The sequence below is a fragment of the Pleurodeles waltl genome, chromosome 11, assembly GCF_031143425.1.
Source record: "Pleurodeles waltl isolate 20211129_DDA chromosome 11, aPleWal1.hap1.20221129, whole genome shotgun sequence".
Taxonomy (NCBI): domain Eukaryota; kingdom Metazoa; phylum Chordata; class Amphibia; order Caudata; family Salamandridae; genus Pleurodeles; species Pleurodeles waltl.
In genome coordinates, this window is record NC_090450.1 from 206,317,658 (window position 1) to 206,340,327 (window position 22,670).

Consider the following 22,670-nt stretch of genomic DNA (forward strand, 5'->3'; position numbering starts at 1 on the left):
ACCTTCACATCCACCATACCCACGGGCACCACCCAAATGCACACAGACACATCCACAACATCCACCATACCCAGAGACACCACCCAATAGACACACACACACAACCACCACTCCTACATCATCCAGCACCTCCACCTCACAGCCCCCAAGACATACAAACACCCACACTCACAGACACAACAGGCACCACCCAAACACACCACTCCCTCAACCTCCAAATACTTAATCTCTTCTGATGACCCTACCCATTTTCCCAAGGAAAGTTTTCTTTTTGAGGATGCCCTTTCCCCTGTTCCCTCTGTCCCGTCCCATACCCAACAGGCCCCCACCACATCCCAACCCATCCCTCCCACATTAAAGTCCTCCCTGTCATACTTGCCCCATGCAGGCACCCATACCCCTCCACCCAAAAGAAGAAGCCCATCCGTCAGAGAAACCCAAACCCAACCCCACCCATCCCAAATTCAACCCACCTCACCCAGGCATGATTCCTGAGGAGCCTGTCTGCCCACTTGATGTTACTTCCCATGGAGGTTCCCTTGTAGTAAAGACTGGGCACAGTACTGTGCATGGACTAATATGGATTGGCCAATGGCTTTTCATCTACATCATTTGGTGTTAACAAACCCAAGTTCTTGTTTTGTTGGGTACACATGTCCTGCCTCTACTTTTCTATATTTTTGTTGTTCCCGAGTAACTTGTGTCGTATGCCTACAGGTGTGTGTTTTTCACCCTGATTGCTGATCTGTTTGCTGTTATTTTCAAAATCAGACTTTGTAGGCAGTGCTAGTGTTACCCAGGACAAGGGTAGATGTTCACTGTATGGTTATATATTTGTTATTCCAATTGGGGTGCCCTTGCATTGTGTTATGTTTGCTATGTTATGTATTTCATTTTGGGTTGGCCAATGTCAGCATGTATTGTGTATATGGATTGTAAATGTGTGGAAGATAGAGTTTTATTTGTCCACACACGAAGGATGTTCAATTGTGCTACCTTCCTTTACATCTGACTGACCATGTGTCCAACTGAAGTGTGCACATTGCAGATACTCTAGATGTATGGCTCATGCTGTTTCTGGTGTATTTGCTTCCTTAACTTGCACTTATACATTATGCAGATAGGCATGTCACCTGGCTCTGCTATTGTGTGTTCCTGTGTAAATGGTGTTTTGGGGGCATGTGCAAAGTGAAATGTGTCACAGGGAAGCATCCTTCAAGGAATGCTCCTGATGCCCCATCCCTATTTTGCAGGTATTGTTTGCATTATAAGCTTTGGATATTTGTCTCACAAAATATTGTGCATCCGATTGCCCTTCCATTGTGTTGCAATGTGGGTACGTGTGGGTCCTTTACAGGGATGTTTCATTGTAGCGGTATTTGTGTTCCATGCCACATACATCCATACATATGTGTCTTCAATCAGACAACAGTCCATGGCATGTGAGGAATGTGAGGGTCTCAGTTGAATTGGCAGATGTGATGTTGATGGTGTGTTGCTGTTGCTGTTGTGTGATGCAATATTCTGTATAATTCACTGTCCCTGTGCCTACTATGAGCAGACGTGTATTTTTGCGAGTGTGGTGGTGCAGTGTCAGTGACCTGCCCAAAGGCACAATGGACACAATGACAAGTGTACTTGGTCCACATAACGTGACCCCCATATCATGTGGAAGATGACGCAACAATCTGTTGTTGAGCTCAATGACACAGGTAGGTGTGTGTTCTTACCATCGGTTGCTCTCACGGCAGATTTTGGACTCCATTGATGAGAAGTGGCTGCAGGTGTGCGATAGGCTCCATGGCAGCACAGGATGTGTGACACTGCCTGCAGGTGAGTTCCTTCCTTTATACACTCTGTTTCCACCTGCCGGAAAGTGGTGGTTGGACCGCCATGGTCATGTTGGCAGTAGGCAACATCATAATGTGTCCGGCGGAAACACTGGCTTAATTGCCCGGATTGGCCTGTCTCGCCACTCTGGCCTTCTGCACTGCCTGGTGGGGCCGGCGGGACTGGGATGGTCTTTTCTCTATGGAACCGCATGCATCGTATACGGTGGACCGACCGCCAAGCCGATGGCAGTTGGACCGCCGCCACCATGGCTGTCCGCAGACCACCAAACTCTCAATGAGGCCATTAAAAATGTTTAATTAATTAGTTAAGAAGTAATTATTACTTAATTCATTATTTATTATTGCTTAATTAACTTCTTACACTATCCCACATACAAAACCAACAGCCCTGTATAACAATATAAAATATTATTAACAATTAAATTAAAAATTCAAAATCATTTAAAATGACATACTATATTAAAAAAATATATATATTAAGGCAATACAAACACATAAAATTGATAAATAAACTAAAACACATTGAATTAATTATAAAAACCAACAAACTAACTTACTGGATAAGATATATAGAACAACAATATTCTTAACAATTATATTACTTACCTGAAAAAATGATATTCCTGACAATGATATTTCTGCATCACAATATTTTTGCTTCAAAACATTTTTGTCAATATGTCTATCTCCTTATATTTACAACTTGATATGTTGTCCAAATACCACGAAAAATACACCAAAGCTACAAGGTGTGGATGAATGGCAGGCTTACCAATTGAAACACACATAATGAAAGCCCACTCTCAATTTGATAATGTATCAGTACTAGAGATCCACCCCATTCCTCAAACTACCAATATTCCGCAGACAATACATCCAGGGTGTAGAGCAGTGTACAGGCATGCATTATAGTGACTGGATAAATAACAGACAAAGTGATAGATACTAAGGGTTTATATGAGGTCAGGCAGATTCAGTTGTTCCTTTGCTATGTCCCCCTTCCTGAGGGTTGACTACGCTATACTGAGGTAGGTATGACTTTAGGGGGGCCCAGATGCTTTGGGACTGAATGGTGGGGGCAACATACCCCATAGGCTGCCAATTGTTCAGTACAGTAAACTATGTTTTTCAGTCAGTCATCAGTTTTGGGTGAGGTGTCAAAGTTTATGGTGACCTTCATTTTTGCTAGTAGCAGTCGGGATGCGGTGAGATGTCCGAAGGCCATTGGCACACCTTTAATATTTCCCAGTAAGGTGACTAGTGGCATGTCCCATGATAGCAGATAAAGTAGAGACAGGTTGCATCAGAATTCTGCCATTTCTATGCCAGTTGTGGAAATCACACCAACAAGGCCCAACATTTGTCCTACTTGAAATCTTACCTCAACCCATGTCTATATAAGCTATGTGGAAAGTGATATATTCAATGTAAGAATTTTAGAAGAATTCGTCTGGAACTACAATTAAGGCAGAGAGTGCATGTTTAATTGCAACAAAATTTAAATTCCATAGCCCATCACTCCATGGTTGAAGGAATACTGATAGGTGCTTCCTTTTGTATTGTGATTTTAATTTTAAAGCCAGTTGTCTGGGTGAGGGCAACTTCAGGACAATTGCTAAGGTTTTAAAGGGTAGTGGGGATTGGGGACATGTGCCAAATGCAACTTGTCATGCTTCCTGTGGGAGTACAAGAAAATGTCTAATGGGGTAGACTGTGGCCTATTTCAAACAAATTTGATAGGGAGGAATCAGTCCTCTTGGAAAATGTGAGCAAGATGAGAGAGGTCCATCATAGCTAGTTGTGCGCTATAAGATTGCCCAGAGCATATATATATGTTATCAAACTTGGCTCTAATACAGAGTTTGTCTCATGCCCAGATAGTCTATTTTCACAGTGCCTACCTTAGTAGATGGGATGGTCGGTTTTGGGAAAACAGCAGTATTTATGGTAGTAGGGCATGTTGTGTTAGTATAGCTTGAGGTTGGGGCAATGAGTCCCTCTTGTTTGAACTGCAGGGCTAAGGTTTGACATGTTAGTCTGCGCTGTTTTCCTCCTCGTGCCTAAAGCCACTGAATAAACCTGTACTCAACACTCTGGTAGCTTGGCACAAAGTAGTCAAGGGCAAAACAGTAATAGAGTGATAATACACCACAAGAAATATCCCAAACCAACTTAGAAAAATAGTGAATATTTTATTAAACTAAATGACACAAAAACAACAAAAATCCAATACGCAGAATGAGAGATATGAAGTTTTAAAGTTTGAATGAAAAATAGCACCAAAAAGCACTAAGCGCCAACTGCAGTTTTCTGGTCACGCTAGAGCAGGTCAAAAGTTAAAGTTGACCACAATGGAGCGCAAGTCGGATACAGGGATCATGTTCGTCTCAGTGGAAAGTTTACCTTCGGATTTAAAAACTTTTAAAGAAAAAAGTGGTCTTCTACAAGTCAAATGTGTCTGATGTGAGGCTCGACAATGGCGGGTAGTTGAAGTGCAGGGTCCCGGTGCAGTCATTGATAAAGGTGGGTGGGAAAGCGCCAAATGGATGAAGTCCAAAGTTTGTGCCTAGGAAGGCCACGGCATCGGTCGCAATGAAGCTCTCAATGTTTTGACTTACAACCTTCACTAAAAGACAGAACACCTTAAGATGGGCAAAACCAGCAAGCTGAGGTCATCTGATTATTCGATGAAGACGTGTACAACTTTGACAGTGATCCAGGTCTCCATTGATTCCCAAGCAGAAAGCTGTCTAAATAATTTCTGAGTAGCAGCTCTTGCAGTTTTGGAAAAGGAGTACATTCTAACACCAGCAAAGGCTACAGGACCTGGAGGGTCCCACCTCCACTTAATGGTTAGGACTCACTCTAGGAGAGGCCAGTAGCAGGGTTGACAAGAGGTCCAGTGGAAACTGGGCAGTTGCAGGGAAGTGGCCTCTGGATGCTTGTTGTGTCCTAGTTGCTCAAATAGGTCCACCAACTAATTCTTGGAGTCACAATAGGGGTCATGGGTCAAGGCAAGCAGGTCCCATCTTCCTCCAGGTTCTTCAGACAGCAGGACAGTTCTTTTGATCCTTCATAGGTCTAGAAGTGTTCTGAGGAAAGGTATGTGAGGTCCATTTTTATGCCCAATGCCAGTCTGTGGATGATGGGAAACCCCTGGCCACTCCCTAACCATGTGGGTAAAGGTACTCAGGGTTCACTCTACACACTTTTGCAACACTTCCTGTGTGTTTCACTGTAAACTATCCCACAGTGTCCCTCTCTACCTAAATGCAACATGGCAGAACTAATTTTTCCTTGGTCAGAGCTCCGTGTACCCACCCAGAGGGTGCAAACCCTCTCTTGTGATCACTCCAAAACAGTTCTGGGGCAGTTCCTCCCCCCCACTAGGTTTAGAGCCAAGCTGATTAGGAAGACAAAGAGAGGTGTGAGTTGCATCTGCCAGTGACAGAGTAGGCATTCTTTGAAGCTCAGGAAGAGGCTGGGCACAATCCCCAGGCCATCCTGCTCAAGGAGGAAACACATTTCCACACCCAAGCCTTTAGACCATTGTCTGGGAGCAATCCCATCTCACCACAAGGAAGCCATTCAACAGTGAGGTGACACTGGACACTGGCAGAAGGGCCCTTTTGGCTTAGGCAGAGAAAGTACAACTTTCCAAATGTGTCATATCTAAAATATTGATATAAAATGAATAAAGTGAGTATTGAATTGGATTTTTAAGTATTCAAGGTCTATTAAATGAGGCCTTGAATTGTGTTTCCAGTTGCTTCCAAACTGAAATTAATCACTATAAGTTATTATTATAATAATAAATAAAGTCATGTCATCAGTACATAGTGACATAAAAGGACGTATTGATGTGAAACTGCATGCCCTATCTAAGTGGTGTTGTCTCCGCATGGCAGCAAGTTGCTCTAGAGTGACAATGAATAATATGGGGGATACAGGCAGCCTTGTCTTAATATTCTTGAGATTGATCTTTTTTTGGGGCCAAGAGTCCTTTTTTCTGGATGCGCAATGTGGGATTCTGATATAACAGTTGTTGATCTATGTGCTGATCGACTATCTAACTGTTGAATGCTTGTCAGAATAATAGCTTGGAAATCAGAGTCTCATTCTGATGCGACCATCTTGTGGCCCTATGCACTGGCACACCTACCCTTGACATACTTCACATTTTCTCCCAGTGTTCGCAAATGGGAATAAATGTTGAGAGGCCTGCCCTAAACAGACTTAGACTCTGTGTCTCCTTTTCAGAAGAGTAGTCATGGAAAATCCTCGAATGACTGGGAGAACTGCTAACATCCTGTGATGGAGGCAATGCAACAAGTATAGTCTCTTCCACAGTTATTTTTTATTTATTTATGTTTTTTTTCCGAGTTTCAAGCTGAAACAGGGCTGAAAAAGAAAAACAGAATGCAAAATATTGAAGCAAGCAATAGACCCAGTGTAACAACGTCATACAGAGCACGACTTAATTCAAGCAGTACAGAGAGGTTTCGACAGGCAAGGCAAGTGTGTTCTGACGTGTAGCATATACAGCTGTAGAGGAGTAAGATAAATATGATGGAAGTTTTTGTAGTGAAGCAGTTGCAGCTGCCCATTGGGTGACTGCCCTTCAAGTTGCAGCAGTATGTCCAATCCTCATCATATATTGTCTCCCCCAAATCCTTGACCCATTGCTCTTTGGCTTTAAGGTGAGTCACTGGGGTCTGGATTGGACAATAATGTCTGGTCATCATGCAGCATGCAGTGGGTGCAGTCAGGAACATCGACAATGTGGATGACGCAGGGCGTTCTTGGGGAAAGGTGGAATAGTGTGTCCTACACAGGGCCTGAACATGATAGTAAAGATAATTGTCCAATGGGATGGGATCAACGTTAGCGACCTGTGTCGGAAAGTCAAGTACACGGCTGTCTGGGAACAAGACCTCCGATGTAGCCAGTCCCTACTCATATAGATGTTGTAATACCAAAGCATTGTTATTAAGATAAACTAGCTGGAATTGGGTGAGCACCTGCTTGGGAGAGTAAAGGACTGGGTATCTTCCAGAGTTACACTTCCTCTCAAAAAGGATTCTCCATCATCAGTGAGGGGACAACATTTAAAGGAACAAATCTAAGAAAAGAAGCCTTGCATTGTATGCTGCACCACTTTTCTTGTGCCCCTTACCACTCCCCTAATGTCACCATGTGTGCACCGTATTAAACATATGGCGCACAATGGTGCAGGTGAAGGACAAAGGAGTCATAATTGTTTACGCAACTGTAGTACATTGAAGGACTACCGCCAACATTTTCAGTCCTAATTCAAGCAAGGTACATAGAGGCCCATTAAGAATAATGGTGTGCTCCCTTTCAATGCCTGCTCTGTGTAGGTTTTAAAAATAGCCACTAAAGATGGCGCAGTGGAATCTCAAAGATTCCACTGTGCCATTTTTGGGGTCCTCTTAATGGGGAACATCCACCTTGCATACATTATGCCTAGTCCAGGCATAACGTGGCGCAATGCTTTATAAAGTGGCGTGATGCATGCACTGCGCCACTTCGTAAATCTGGCATGGCGAATTTGGTCTTGTTGAGCCTCATTAGCATCATAAAAAATGATGCTAATGTGGTGCAAGGAGCGCAAGGCCTTCTTAAAACTGGGCCACAGTCTGAATTGGAAGGAAAAGCTAGCTTCCTGTCCTGAAGTGCCAGGAAGCTGACCTCCTTTAGAAAAAGAGTGAGGGAGTGAGCCAACTTTTACAGGAGGAGCTGATTAACAGCGTGAATAGAAGCAGCTGACTCTGAAGTTCAGCATCTCAGGGAGAGACTGGGTTTCTCTTGGACCAGAGTAGTGTCTCTATTGTTGAAACAGCTAACCTGTGGCACGCTCCTGAAGTGTTCCCTCATAGATTGTGCAACTGTGACCTTGGAAGTATCTAGCCTGTGGCAATAAACTAAAGTGTGCCTGAGGGGACTGAGCGTCTATGATCTGAACTGTTGTGCCTCAAATTGGACCAAGCCATGGCAAATCAGAAGTGTGACCGCAGCAGTCTGCGTCGCCTGACCAGACCCACTCGGCCCAAGTCACTGACCCTACATCGTGTGTGTGGCATCAGAGTTACTATGCAGGCATCTGGGAAGAGCCTGTGGTGGCCACATGATCTCTGATCCCATTAACTCTCTATGTGCCTAGAACAGGGCCTACCAAGTACCAGATACTGCACAAACACTACAGGCTGCCACGAACAGGCATCTGAGGAGCATGCCCATGTGTGCTGCCTGTGGAGTTGAGCCCGGAGGGTCCATCCACCTGCAGTTGGCGTGTCTTCCTCCTGTAGGAGGGGAGAAATAAATTACACAATGCTGTGGCCCAACCATGACTGGCAAGGAACACTTGCATTGGTAAGAAGGTTAACCCTAGACTAAGACTATAGAACTGAGTGCAGAAACTGCATGAAAGGGATATCACTTCACCTAAGCCTGAAACATTCCACACATACTTTGCCTTGATATAGAGGAAGGCGAGGAGGAGGAAGGAGGACTTTGATCCCTGGGCACTGTGACCCTGCGCTAGTGGTGATATGTATTTTGTAGTTACTGTTTAATTTTTAGTTGTAATATGGAACACTTAAGAACCTAAGTATGAGTTTCCTCAGGAAAAGAAGAAACAAAGCAATTATTACTGGAGACATCGGACAAATCCACAGCTATGAATGGTATTTAACATGTACAGGTTGTTTTACGATCGAGGAATTGAACAATAAGTAAACCTTAACATGCTAAAGAATATACTATTTTGCTAAACAATGGATATACACATTTACACTGGGAAAAGAAGGGGAATGAGGAATATCACAGTAAATGTTTTGTAGTGCAGGATTTGTATGGCGTTTCATGCCCCTGGGTGCCCTTTTGAAATGCTCCCTTGAAATAGGTGATGTTGGATTCTGACCTATATCAGAGGTGTTGGTGAGGTATATGGGATTTGGAAATATGCTTTAATTATGCAGATTGTGTGGCACATTTACTATTATTTCTGCACTGTGTTGCGTGAAACAAAGATATGGACCATTTCTGCTCTCGCAATGTAGTGGTGCACTATGTGATGCCTAGCGCCAACGCAGGCACCATTGCACCATGGTGCAAGGGTATCTGCATTACAGGCAGGATTGTATTTCTGCAGGAAGAAACACCTTCCTGCGGAAAAAAAATCAATAAAGGCATATTCCTCTTTATACTTGTGCTGCAGAATGCAGCACACGTAGAAAGAGGAAATAAAGATATTTCTCCTTGTTACGCCTTTGCCAAGTATGGGGCAAATCATAGTTTACAAGTCTTTGTAAATCTGTGTTTGTGTCAAAATCAATGGGACCATGCATGGGAACGCATACGCTCCACCCACGTAACGTTACCTGGGGCAATTTAATGCGAGGCAACACTATGTGCGGCCTTGCGTTACTTTATATTTACTAAACCATGGAAAGCCACACAAAGTGGGTTTGCGTGGCTTAATAAATGCCAAAAATTATTTTGTGTCATGGCTGTACCACAAAAGCGATGCAATCCTGACACAGAATCATAGTAAATTTGGGCCTGTGAGTACAAGAGTGGAGAGAAGGTTGCCCTGCCTTAAATATTCTACAAACTGATGAGCACATTTATACAGAGTACAGCCTAGGGTATGCATTAAAACCATCAGGAACCCTGTACAGTCGCATGTATTTCAACAAAACACTGAAAGGACCATGCAGTCCATGCAACAAGAAGTTCTGACACCAAAATCGTTTATAATCCTAGTGTAAGCTAAACGGGAAAGGTGTGAAACAACCTAAATTATTAACATGTCTGTTTTTCACTGGAGTTTCTTACCAGCAAAAGGTGGTCCCAGGAGAGCAGATATTCCATTTGCGCAAATGATGATCCCAAATGCATTGGCCAGAAATGTAATCCCAACCAAGTCTTCTGTCACGACAGGCATCAGTGAAAAGTAACCACTAGAGAATCCAAGGATGGCACAAATCACGGCCAGACCAGCATACATGTGGCAGAGAGGCAAAATGATAATACAGATACCAAAGGTCAAATTGGCAAGAAGAAAGGTATTCCAAGCACTGACGCAAGGTAAGTCACCGATGATGCCAAGAAATATTTTTCCAAATATATGGGCTATTGCTATAATTGACGTCAATGGGAATATATCGTTTTGTTCCGATAGTCCATACATTTGTACTATTTCTGGAAGATGAATAAAAGGAATAACAAAACTACAGTACGCTAACAAGGCCCAAATGACAAAGCCCACAAACACTTTATTGGTAAACAGTGATGCAGCTCCAAAGTAACTCGAGTACCATGCCTCAAACCCCTTTTTGATGGCAGAGGTCATGTAGCTTATTTCCTTCAAAAGGCGGAGCTTACACACGGTCCTCCATGTCTTTTCATTTCCTCCCCCACCTTTACTGTTACTTTGTATTGTTGGTAAGTTGTCAATGAGGTCTCGATTTGTGCAATCTCCATCTTTTTGGTCCTCGTCGTTTAAAATGCCATTCAGTTTCACAGTTTCTTGCTGGAGCGATCTTATCTTTTTCTGAGGTTCCTCAGCTTTCTCTTTTTCAATTTCCTTTTCGCTCATCTCCTCTACTGTATTTAGTGGCCTCATCAAGGCCCCGCAGACGCAAAGGTTAAGAGAGACTGCGCCCTGGATAATCATTGCATTCCGCCATCCGTATTCGTTGCAGAGGTGCTTCAATAGAATAGTTATCAGAAATGTTCCAAACCCTGTGCCAGTTGTGCTGAGGCCCTGGGCAAGAGCCCTCCGCTTCTGGAAATACTGTCCCACCATGACCACAGCAGGCAGGTACGCCATTCCACTCCCGATACCTGTTGGGGTGCAAGAAGGACACCATTAGTGGTAATCGTCATAACATTAAAAACTCATTTTCACACTGAAGGTACTTTTTTAGATGCTCGCGAAGATGACCAGAATGTTTGATCCTATGCCATTTCATTATGTTGGGAGCCTTTTTGCATAAAAAATGCATAAAAGGAACATCCACATAATTATAGAATTTCCAAAAACCTAATTATTTGCCATCTGTAGTTTGGAGACGGACTAAGATTTATTACAACGTATCTCATCTCAGGGACAGATATAAACTTTTTTTGTAGTTTCATATTTGGAACCAGAAAGAAGAATACCCGTGAACGGACGTTAATAGTTCATCAGGATCAGGCTAATACAACTACATAGTTTATTATTTAAAATCATTACAAAAACCACATCAATGAAAACAACAAAGTCATCTTTATGCAAATAAATTGCTACACAATAAATGAGTTCTATTCATAGCTTAACATTTTTTCTTAAAATTTAATTTAGTTTTACCAATGGAGTATTTAATAAATGATGCATTTATGTGATAAAAATAAATACAAAGGCTCCATTTTGCTAAGGTTTTGCATACGAGTTACATCACTTTTTGGCATTTACTAAGCCACGCAAAGCCAATTTGTGAGGTTTAGTGAATACAAAGTAATAAAGTAATGTAAAGGAGCACATAGTGCTGCCTTCTGTTACTGTGCATCAGGGTGACATTCCACAGTTGGAGAATGTGTGTTCCCAGGCCTCCACCCATGGATTTTGACGCAATCCCAGATTTACTAAGGTGAGTAAACCTGGGTTTGCAGCAAAAAGCTTGTTACTTCTTGTATCTAAGGATTGCTTTTTTGCAGGAAGGAATTTCTTCCTTCACAAAAACAATCCTGCTTGTAATGCAGACCATGATGCAAGGGTACCTGCGCTGGAACTGGGTAGCACACAGTGCGCCGGTGCCTTGAGGCAGCAGAAATGCACCATATCTTAGCAGGCGGGTTCCTGCTCTCTACCTCCTGGGCAACGCAGCACACCATTTGTGGTTGCTGTGGTAAATTGTGTGAGAGTTTAGTAAAAATACCCCACAGTGGACTAGTTCAACTACAACTCATTGACAAAGCAAACATTACTAGTAAATTTGTGAGCCGTACATTACTGAAATGCTGCATTCTGGCTGGATTCTAGCTAGTCGATATCCACGCAGAAGATTCATAGCTAGATTCAAGAACAGCTGCATTACACTATTAACCTATCCATACCTATGCTTTCTTCATCTAGCAGCTATCTGTGGAAATCACAGAGTGCTGATATTGAACTAGAACGTTCACTGATCTTCCTCTGGTAGCTTGGCACTGAGCAGTCAGGCTTAATTTTAGAAGGCAATACGTAAAGTATTTGTGCAATAAATCCTAATGTAACACAGTGAAAACACCACAAAAATACACCACCCAGGATTAGGAAAATATAGGACATTTGTCTGGTGAAAATAAGGTAAAAATGATAAAGATTCAATAAGCACAAGTTGAGATATCACTTTTGCAAGATTAAACAGTGCCTTCAATCTTAGAAATCAACAGTTGTCTCTTGATTACACAAAGTACCTGGTTTGCAGAAAAAATAACACGCATGGAGACCGCAGAGAAGGAGATGAATGGAAAAATATGGTGTGCGTTGGATTTTCCGACGCGGCACAGACAATACGTTGTTTCTTTCTGCACTGCAAGGGGCTTGCATCGTTTTTTGGCATGCAGTCTTGGTTGCTCACTGCGATGCAGGGATCTTTTGATGCCCAGGGACGATGCAGGGAAATCCTGGGCACACTGAACAAGTCCCAAGTGTTGCATCGATCCGGTAGGGCGAGGCATAAACCTTTTTGTCGCACGGCAGGCACTGCATCAAATTTCTACTCGGAGATTCAGCTGCGTTGATCCTGTTGGGCTGTGTGTTGAATTTTCTGTTGCAAGGCAAGTGCTGCATCAAATCTTCACTCAGGAAGTTGGGCTGTGTCGTTCCAGTTCGGCTGCATGGCTGTGAGTCATTTCGGGCAGGCTGTGCATCGATTTTCAGCGCACAAGAAGTTTCCTGAAAAGATGACTTTTTTTTGGCCCTGAGACTTCAGAAAACAGGAGGCAAGCTCAATCCATGCGCTTGGAGAGCACTTCTCAGCAAAGTCAGAGGGCAGCAGGGCAACAGCAGGGCAGCAGTCCTTCTCAGCAAAGCAGTCCAGATGAGTCATTGGGCAGCCTGCCAGTTCATCTTGACAGGTTGCAGGTTCACGTCCAGAAGAGTCTGATTGTTGGGATCAGAGATCCAGGTTTTATACCCCAAAAATGCCTTTTATAGTGGTTTTGAAGTGCAAGTTCCCCTTTCACTATAGTTCTGTCTGCCAAGGTCCCAGTAGGGGGTTTGGCAGTCCACTGTGTGAGGGCAGGCCACTAGCCTTTGAAATGTAAGTGTCAGGCCCTCCACCCTTGCAGCCCAGGAAGGACCATTCAGTATGCAGATGAGTGCAGGTGTGACTGAGCGTCCTGTGTTTGTGGTTGTCTGGGTGAAATGAACAAGGAAGCTGTGAACCAGCCCAGCCCAGCCCAGATGTTGATTGGAGACAGATTTTAAGCGCAGAGAAATGCTCACTTTCTAAAAGTGGCATTTCTAAAATAGTAATAAAATCCAACCTCACCAATAAGCAGGATATTCTATTACCATTCTAGCCATACTAAATATGACCCGGTAATCCCTTTCTGATCAGAATCTACCACTCACACAGTATATGAGGGCAGTCCTAATACTAGATAGGAGCAGGCCTCACAGTAGTGGAAAATGAATTTAGGAGTTTTCCACTACCATAAAACACACATGTAAATGTCCTACCTTTTAACTACATAACACCCTGCCCTGTGGGTTACCTAGGCCTACCTTAGGGGTGACTTATATGTAGAAAAAGGGGACTTTAAGGCTTGGCAAGTACTTTTAAATGCCAAGTCGAAGTGGCAGTGAAACTGCACACACATGTCTTGCAATGGCATGCCTAAGACACGGTTAGGGGGCTACTTATGTGGGTGGCCCAATCAGTGCTGCAGGCCCACTAATAGCATTTAATTTACAGGCCCTAGGCACATGTAGTGCACATTACTAGGGAATTACAAATAAATTAAATATGCCAATTGGGTATGAGCCAAGGTTACCATGTTTTTAGGGAGAGAGCACATGCACCTTAGCACTGGTTAGCAGTGGTAAAGTGTCCAGAGTCCTAAAGCTAGCAAAAATGGGGTCAGAAAAAGCGGAGGAAGGCAAAAGGTTTTGGGGTGACCCTGCAGAGAAGTCATTTCCAACACTTATGTAAAGGAAATACCACATGGGCCTAGAAATGACCACCCTCAATAACTATTTCCTGCCCTTTAAAATATATATTTTGTGTTGAATAACTAAAAATTCAAACCCCCCCTTACATTTCTTTGAAACAGCTGGTTTCAAAACTGCCTTAACTCCCTAAAGCTCTTTTACTTTAACCTGCTACAAACGGAAGGAGTTAACTTACAAAACTTCTATTCTAGTAAAAATGATGTTCAAGAGTCCCTCACTTTTTTCATAAATATCGAATGTTAGTGCTCTAGTTGTACGTTAGAATCCTGTAGTGAAGCTACAGTATAACACTTCAGAATCATATGACTGGCTGCTGCTGCTTTTAGAGGTATATGTTTTTGCTGTATTTCATTCTTTTTCTCACATGGATGAGGAAGGCATTTTTTTTGTTGTTGTCCTCATTCCCTTAGTCCCATGGTCTGAAAAGTCTAAAAATGCCTGTATAGTTTATCGCATAAGACTTCCAGACCTGGGAAGAGTCCATCTCTGGGCTGGGTAACCCTCTGGAACGCTGAGTAGGTCGTTCCTTGGACTTCTAAGTGTATAATCATAGGACCAACTTGCTACTTTGCAAACCAGTTAATTAAAGGCTCCCAAAATCCAGATGTCTTAACCCCAATTCCTCCCCCTTTAGTGTCACATACTAGATTATACATTAATGAGTCTTTCCATTCCACAATCATTGGGGGCACTGGGCTAATCCATTTCCAACATATCTCTCTTCTAGCCAACAAAATCATACAAAAAAGTAACTTAGCACTGTCTTTTTTTATCCTATTCTCTCCCTGCATACAGCCAAAGATAATCAGAGAGGGGCTTACCTTACACTTCATAGGCAAAATCTGGTTAATGCAGTCACCCCCTTCAGTCCAAAAACCGATGAAGACGGAGACATTCCACAAACATATGCAAATCCCCTACAGATTCAGCACCACATTTCCGGCAGCAAATCTCATTGCCTGACTTCAATCTTGACAGTTTTTCAGGGGTCCAAAAAACCCTGTAAATTGTAAATAAATGGTTCCTTCTTAAACAAGACAGTTTGACTGCAGAATACAACATAGCTATAGATACTTGCCACAACTCTGTTGTCTGTACTCCTGGAAGGTGTTCTTTCCAAGTGACTTCTGGCAAAGCAAAATCACCATCTATCGTATCCAGGAGAGTCCAATACCGTCATGATAGTTCTTTTTTACCGATTTCTCCCTTCTGTAATAACTCCTCCACTGGATTTGTGCCGCCCACTCCTCCTTTTATTTGAATCACCCAGTTCCTTATTTGCAGATATTTGAATTTGGATACATTTCCTGCTGTGCCCCTTAGAAGATCACTATAGGAAATCAAACCTTCTACAGTACACATATGTCCCCATTGACGCAACCTGGACCCCCACAATGGAACAGCTAGAGCATCTTTTGTCCATTCAGGTGATCCTGGTGAGTTCCATATGGGGGCCCATTTGCTATAATAAGGCAGGTTAGTACCCCTTCTCACCTCATACGGGATTTTTGCCGAATTAGCCAAGTCTCACTTTCTTAAAAAAATGTGGGTCTCCAAATTTATACAAAAACCCCTCCTCTGCAACCTTCTCATTACCTTTAAGAGCAACCCCAGTTCAGAGGTAAAGGCACCACTGCAAGCCCTCCTCATATGTTTATAAAAGTTGCCCACACATACAATTGTAGATCTGGCAATGCTAACCCACCTTTCTCTTTCCTCCGCCTTAACTTTTTCCATGCTGTACGGGCACTCATTGCCCCATATAAAGCTACTAATCTTGCCTTGAAATGTGTTTATCCATTCTTTATCAAATCTCAAAGGTAGTGCATTAAAAATAAATAGCATTCTCGGCAGAAGCATCATTTTAACCAAATTGACCCTACCTAGGATCGTAAGAGGCAGGTTAACCCACTTCTTCATCTGCTTACAAGCCTCAGTCATAACTCTCACAAGGTTTCTTTCGGCAATCACCCCCAAGTCATTTGTTATCGTAATGCCCAAATATTTCAACTCTCTACTTATCTTAACACTCCCCAGAGGGATAATCTCAGGCAAATTCCAAGCCATGACTTCCGTTTTATCTTTACGAACCACATACCCCGCAATTCCCCCAAATTCCGTTATCAATTCTTCTAAGGCAGGCAGGGATGGTTTTAAGTTACTCGTATAAACCCTCAGATCATCCACATATAAGGCTACTTTCCTACACCAGTTCCCATACTGAAACAGAAGTATCAATGGATTGTTTCTAATTTTACAAGCCAGGGGATCAATATATAAATTGAATAATAGAGGGGATAACGGGCATCCTTGTCTCATTCCCCTCTCAATCCTGAAGGAACTAGTTAGGGAACCATTAACTAAAACTCTTGCCACTGGGTTATGATATATCAACTGTAGTATCCTTATAAACCTACTCCCCAAGTTAAGGTATTCACAGAGTGTAACCAAGCAGGACCAATTAACCATATTGAACGCCTTCGTGGCATCAATCCTCACCACAGCTAGGGGTAGCTTACATGTGCTTGCCAAATCTATTGCCCCTATCAAACCATGTGTTAGCTCATGTAGGTATTTACCCTTTATGAATCCCTTTTGATCTACATGGGTCAATTTCCCCACTAGCTTGCCCAATCTTTTTGCCAAAACTTTTGCAAAAATTTTATAATCACTGTTCAATCGGGAGATAGGCCTGTATGAGTCACACCTTGAGGGGTCTTTCCTGGCTTGATTATTAGGGTAATCGTTGCCTCCCTCCAAGAAGGGGGGAGTGCTTCTCCCTCCTAAAAATATTGTCACACAATCCTGAGAAAACATTAATTATACTGTCACCTAAAACTTTATAAACTTCAAGGGGTAATCCATCTGGACCAGGCGCCTTCCCTAATTTCCAGGAAGAAATCACTTCTTCCACTTTGGCCCGATTGATTCCTTCATTCAGGTTTTCTCTATCCTAATCCTCCTCTTCCAGGGGAGTAAGATCTACACCCCGCAGCCAAGCCTGGACCAACCCTGAAGGTACCTCTAACCTTTCTGTATAGAGATCCAGAAAGTACTCCCGAAATGACTCTTCTATTTCCTCGTTCCCTGCACAGGAAACCCCTACATTTCCTTCCTGGATCTCCACCACTTTATTCCTCACCAGCTTAGATTTTGTTTGCCAGGCTAGTATTTTCCCGCAGTTTTCCTCATATTCAAAGAAAGTCATCCTATTAACCTCATATCTCTCTTAATTCTTTTATCTAATTCAACTATAACCTCATTTCGATATTCTTGGAGTACCTTAGCTAGTTGTTCCTTTTCTTCTTCCTGACCCTCCTTACCTATTAACTCTTTTTCTTCTAATCGTATGTGCTGTTCCAAAACACTGATCTTGTTTTTGTATACTTTCCTTCTAAAGGAGGCTGCTCTCATCAGTCTACCTCTCAAAAAAGCCTTACATGCACCCCAAACCACCTCTGGTGATGCTGAGCCAACATTTAACTTGAAATACTCTTTCCTGTCCTTTTTCAAACCTGCCACAATATCTTCATCTAGGAGGAGAGCCCTATCTAATGTCCACCTTAACTGCCTAATATTCCTACTGAGCTTGAAACTCACGCTCAGTGCAGAATGATCTGATAACTGTACACCAACGTGCAAAATCTCTTCAGCACTCTCTCACAGCCTCCCATCAACTAACACATAATCAATCCTGAATTGATGTTTATACTTCTTGTTATTAAAGTGTACCCCCACCTTGTTCCCATCCTCTCCCTCCAAAATGGGACATCATATTAATTACCTGGGATCGCATCTTCTTGTTCATTGTCGCCTTACTCCCCTCTGACATATCAAGATCATAGTCCAGCTCTATATTGAAGTCTCCCACCCATATTGGGTCTGTATGCTGAAGCAAGTGGTGATACAGTTCTCACAGGGCCTGAACATCATCCCTGTTTGGGGCATAATACCCCACTAGGATGAGAGCCTGATTAAAAGCCAGTAACTTTCCTATTACCCACCTGCCAGCTGTATCCACTAGTCCTCCCTGTAATAAAGCCACCCCTTTACTGCCCCCGCCTGAATAAGATATAGAATATGCTGAATCCAGGATGCGGCTTAAACAGCTTACTACACTCCTCACTAGATAAGTGTTTTTCTTGCTAAATTTTCACCATAGCTTGAGAATCCCTACAATATTGTACTAACCTCTTTTGCCTGGCCCTTACTCTTAAACCGTTAACATTCCAAGAAAGAAGCCTTAATTCGTTACCCTTCATCCCTTTTTCCTCCCTTCCCACACGCTCTAACCACAACCCTAGAGATTAACAACCATTTCATGTCAAATATACCCGAATCAGGACAATTTTGTTTTTGGTTTTCCCCCATGCTCCCCACCCTGTGCCCTTCTTCACCCCCCTCCAACCTCCCAACCCCCCTCTTCCCCCTACAGTCCCCTAAACCTACCACCATTACGATGAGAGAACCCACCCTGTCTCCTCACACGGCACCTCGCCGTGGGAGGCTCCTGCTGGCCCAGAGTCACCCTTAAATAAACCATGCTCCTAAACCCAAAGGCTGATAGTCTTTATCCATTGTCTTAATCAAACCATCTACCTCTCTGATGTCTCTGAAAGTATATATTTTATTGTTTGCCATCACCCTCAAAGATGCAAAGAATTTCAACTGGGCTGTAGCCCCTAAGTGCTTCAAAACATCAATTCTTTTCCCTAACTCCTACTGTTTATTCAAAGTTGCAGTAGATAAATCCGATCTGATCTCAAAATTAATACCCTCAGCTGTTAGAGACTTTTTCTTCAGTAAGATCCGTTCTTTAATGGCATATGTATGGCAGCAAACCAATATCTTTCTGGGTTTATGTAGGAAAGTACCATCTTGCCTAGCATGTTGCCCCCATATTTCACTGTATATATGTTGTTTTAGTCTATGTATCACTGGGACCCTGACAGGCAGGGCCCCAGTGCTCATAAGTATGTGCCCTGTATGTGTTCCCTGTGTGATGCCTAACTGTCTCACTGAGGCTCTGCTAACCAGAACCTCAGTGGTTATGCCCTCTCTGCTTTCCAAATTTGTCACTAACAGGCTAGTGACTAAATTTACCAATTCACATTGGCATACTGGTACACCCATATAGGGCCAGATATAGCAAGCCTTTTGCGCCTCGCAAACTGCAAAAAACGCAGTTTGCGAGGCGCAAAAGGCCAAACGCGATGCACAACCGCAAATTGCGAGTCGGTACCGACTCGCAATTTGAGGCTGCGACTCGCAAATAGGAAGGGGTGTTCCCTTCCTATTTGCGACTGCATTGCCATGCAGAGTTGCTTTGGGACCGCGAATGCTGTCGCAAACCAACTCGCAGTAACCATCCACTTGAAGTGGATGGTAACTCATTCGCAAAAGGAAAGGGGTCCCCATGGGACCCCTTCCCCTTTGTAAATGCCAATAAAAATATTTTTTCAGAGCAGGCAGTGGTCCTATGGACCCCTGCCTACTCTGAAAAAACTTTCTTTTTGCAGCTCGTTTTCCTTTAAGGAAAACGGGCTGCAAAAAAAAAAGAAAAAACTGCTTTATTCAAAAAGCAGTCACGGACATGGTGGTCTGCTGTCTCCAGCAGGCCACCATCCCTGTGAGTGCCTAGACTCGCTTTGGGGTCGCAAACTGCGACCCACCTCATTAATAATTGTGAGGTGGGTCTTTGCAACCCCATAGCGAGTCGCAGAAGGTGTCTGAGACACCTTTCTGCATAATTTTGGGCGAGTTGCAATTTGCGAGTCGCTGTGACTACTGTCGCTACATCTGGCCCATAATTCCCTAGTATATGGTACTGAGGTACCCAGGGTATTGGGATTCCAGGAGATCCCTATGGGCTGCAGCATTTCTTTTGCCACCCATAGGGAGCTCTGACAATTCTTACACAGGCCTGCCACTGCGTGAAATAACGTCCACGTTATTTCACAGCCATTTACCACTGCACTTAAGTAACTTATAAGTCACCTATATGTCTAACCTTCACCTGGTGAAGGTTGGGTGCAAAGTTACTTAGTGTGTGGGCACCCTGGCACTAGCCAAGGTGCCCCCACATCGTTCAGGGAAAATTCCCCGGACTTTGTGAGTGCGGGGACACCATTACAAGCGTGCACTGTACACAGGTCACTACCTATGTACAGCGTCACAATGGTAACTCTGAACATGGCCATGTAATATGTCTAAGATCATAGAATTGTCACCCCAATGCCATTCTGGCATTGGGAGGACAATTCCATGATCCCCCGGGTCTATAGCACAGAACCCGGGTACTGCCAAACTGCCTTTCCAGGGTCTCCACTGCAGCTGCTGCCAACCCCTCAGACAGGTTTCTGCCCTCCTGGGGTCCAGGCAGCCTGGCCCAGGAAGGCAGAACAAAGGACTTCCTCTGAAAGAGGGTTTAACACCCTCTCCCTTTGGAAATAGGTGTGAGGTCTGGGGAGAAGTAGCCTCCCCCAGCCTCTGAAAATGCTTTGATGGGCACAGATGGTGCCCATCTCTTCATAAGCCAGTCTACACCAGTTCAGGGATCCCCCAGCCCTGCTCTGGCGCGAAACTGGACAAAGGAAAGGGGAGTGACCACTCCCCTGACCTCCCAGGGGAGGTGCCCAGAGCTCCTCCAGTGTGTCCCAGACCTCTGCCATCTTGGAAACAGAGGTGTTTGTGGCACACTGGACTGCTCTGAGTGGCCAGTGCCAGCAGGTGATGACAGAGGCTCCTTCTGATAGGCTCTTACCTCTCTTGGTAGCCAATCCTCCTTCCTAGGTAGCCAAACCTCCTTTTCTGGCTATTTAGGGTCTCTGTTTTGGGGATCTCACCAGATAACGAATGCAAGAGCTCATCAGAGTTCCTCTGCATCTCCCTCTTCACCTTCTGCCAAAGGATCGAACGCTGACTGCTCAGGACGCCTGCAAAACTGCAACAAAGTAGCAAGACAACTACTAGCAACCTTGTATCGCTTCATCCTGCCGGCTTTCTCGACTGTTTCCAGGTGGTGCATGCTCTGGGGGTAGCCTGCCTCCTCCCTGCACCAGGAGCTCTGAAGAAATCTCCCTTGGGTCGATGGAATCTTCCCCCTGCAACCGCAGGCACCAACAGACTGAATCAGTGGTCCTCTGGGTCCCCTCTCAGCATGACGAGCGTGGTCCCTGGAGCTCAGCAACTCTGTCCAAGTGACTCCCACAGTCCAGTGACTCTTCAGTCCAAGTTTGGTGGCGGTAAGTCCTTGCCTCCCCACGCTAGACTGCATTGCTGGGTCCTGCGTGATTTGCAGCTGCTCCGGCTCCTGTGCACTCTTCCAGGATTTCCTTTGTGCACAGCCAAGCCTGGGTCCCTGACACTCCTTCCTACAGTACACAACCTTCTGAGTTGTCCTCTGGCGTCGTGGGACTCCCTTTTGTGACTTCGGGTGGACTCCGTTTCACTTTTCTTCCAAGTGCCTGTTCAGGTACTTCTGCGGGTGCTGCCTGCTTCTGTGAGGACTCCCTGAGTTGCTGGGTGTCTCCTCTGTCTCCTCCTCCAAGTGGCGACATCCTGGTCCCTCCTGGGCCACAGCAGCACCCAAAGACCTCTACCACAACCCTTGCAGCTAGCAAGGCTTGTTTGTGGTCTTTCTGCGTGGAAACACCACTGCAAGCTTCACCGCAACGTGGGACATCTGTCTTCCAAAGGAGAAGTCCCTAGCTCTCTTCTTTCTTGCAGAACTCCAAACTTCTTCCATCCAGTGGCAGCTTCCTTGCACCCTCAGCTGCCATTTCCCGGGCACCTGCCCACTCTCGACACTGTCGCGACTATTGGACTTGGTCCCCTTGTCTTACAGGTACTCAGGTCCGGAAATCCACTGTTGTTGCATTGCTGGTGTTTGTTCTTTCTGCAGAAACCCCCTATCACAACTTCTGTGCTCTCTGGGGGTTGTAGGTGCACTTTACACCTACCTTTCAGGGTCTTGGGGTGGGCTATTTTTCTAACCCTCACTGTTTTCTTACAGTCCCAGCGACCCTCTACAAGCTCACATAGGTTTGGGGTCCATTTGTGGTTCGCATTCCACTTTTGGAGTATATGGTTTGTGTTGCCCCTATACCTATGTGCTCCTATTGCAATCTACTGTAATTCTACACTGCTTGCATTACTTTTCTTGCTATTACCTGCATAATTTTGGTTTGTGTACATATATCTTGTATATATAACTTATCCTCATACAGAGGGTACTCACTGATATACTTTTGGCATATTGTCATAAAAATAAAGTACCTTTATTTTTAGTAATTCTGTGTATTGTGTTTTCTTATGATATTTTGCATATGACACCAGTGGTATAGTAGGAGCTTTACGTGTCTCCTAGTTCAACCTAAGCTGCTTTGCCATAGCTATCTTCTATCAGCCTAAGCTGCTAGAAACACCTCTTCTACACTAATAAGGGATAACTGGACCTGGCACAAGGTGTAAGTACCTCTTGTACCCACTACAAGCCAGGCCAGCCTCCTACAGTTTATCCCTATTGGTGGTTTTCCTAAAAGGATCTCTGTGCACCCACTGAATATCTTTTAATAAGTCGTATTCCTTCT

At 44.0% G+C, this 22,670-nt stretch overlaps 1 protein-coding gene across 4 annotated transcripts in view; it reads right to left on the reverse strand.

The window, feature by feature from the left end:
- The window catches only part of SLC16A14 (solute carrier family 16 member 14), a 516,827-nt gene that overhangs the window by 50,691 nt on the left and 443,466 nt on the right, over nucleotides 1-22,670 (reverse strand). For all 4 annotated transcript variants that reach the window (XM_069213437.1, XM_069213436.1, XM_069213439.1 and 1 more), the window contains one exon: nucleotides 9,714-10,724. In XM_069213437.1, coding sequence (XP_069069538.1) covers nucleotides 9,714-10,724 — 1,011 coding nt within the window. The remainder of the gene's footprint in view (nucleotides 1-9,713; nucleotides 10,725-22,670) is intronic.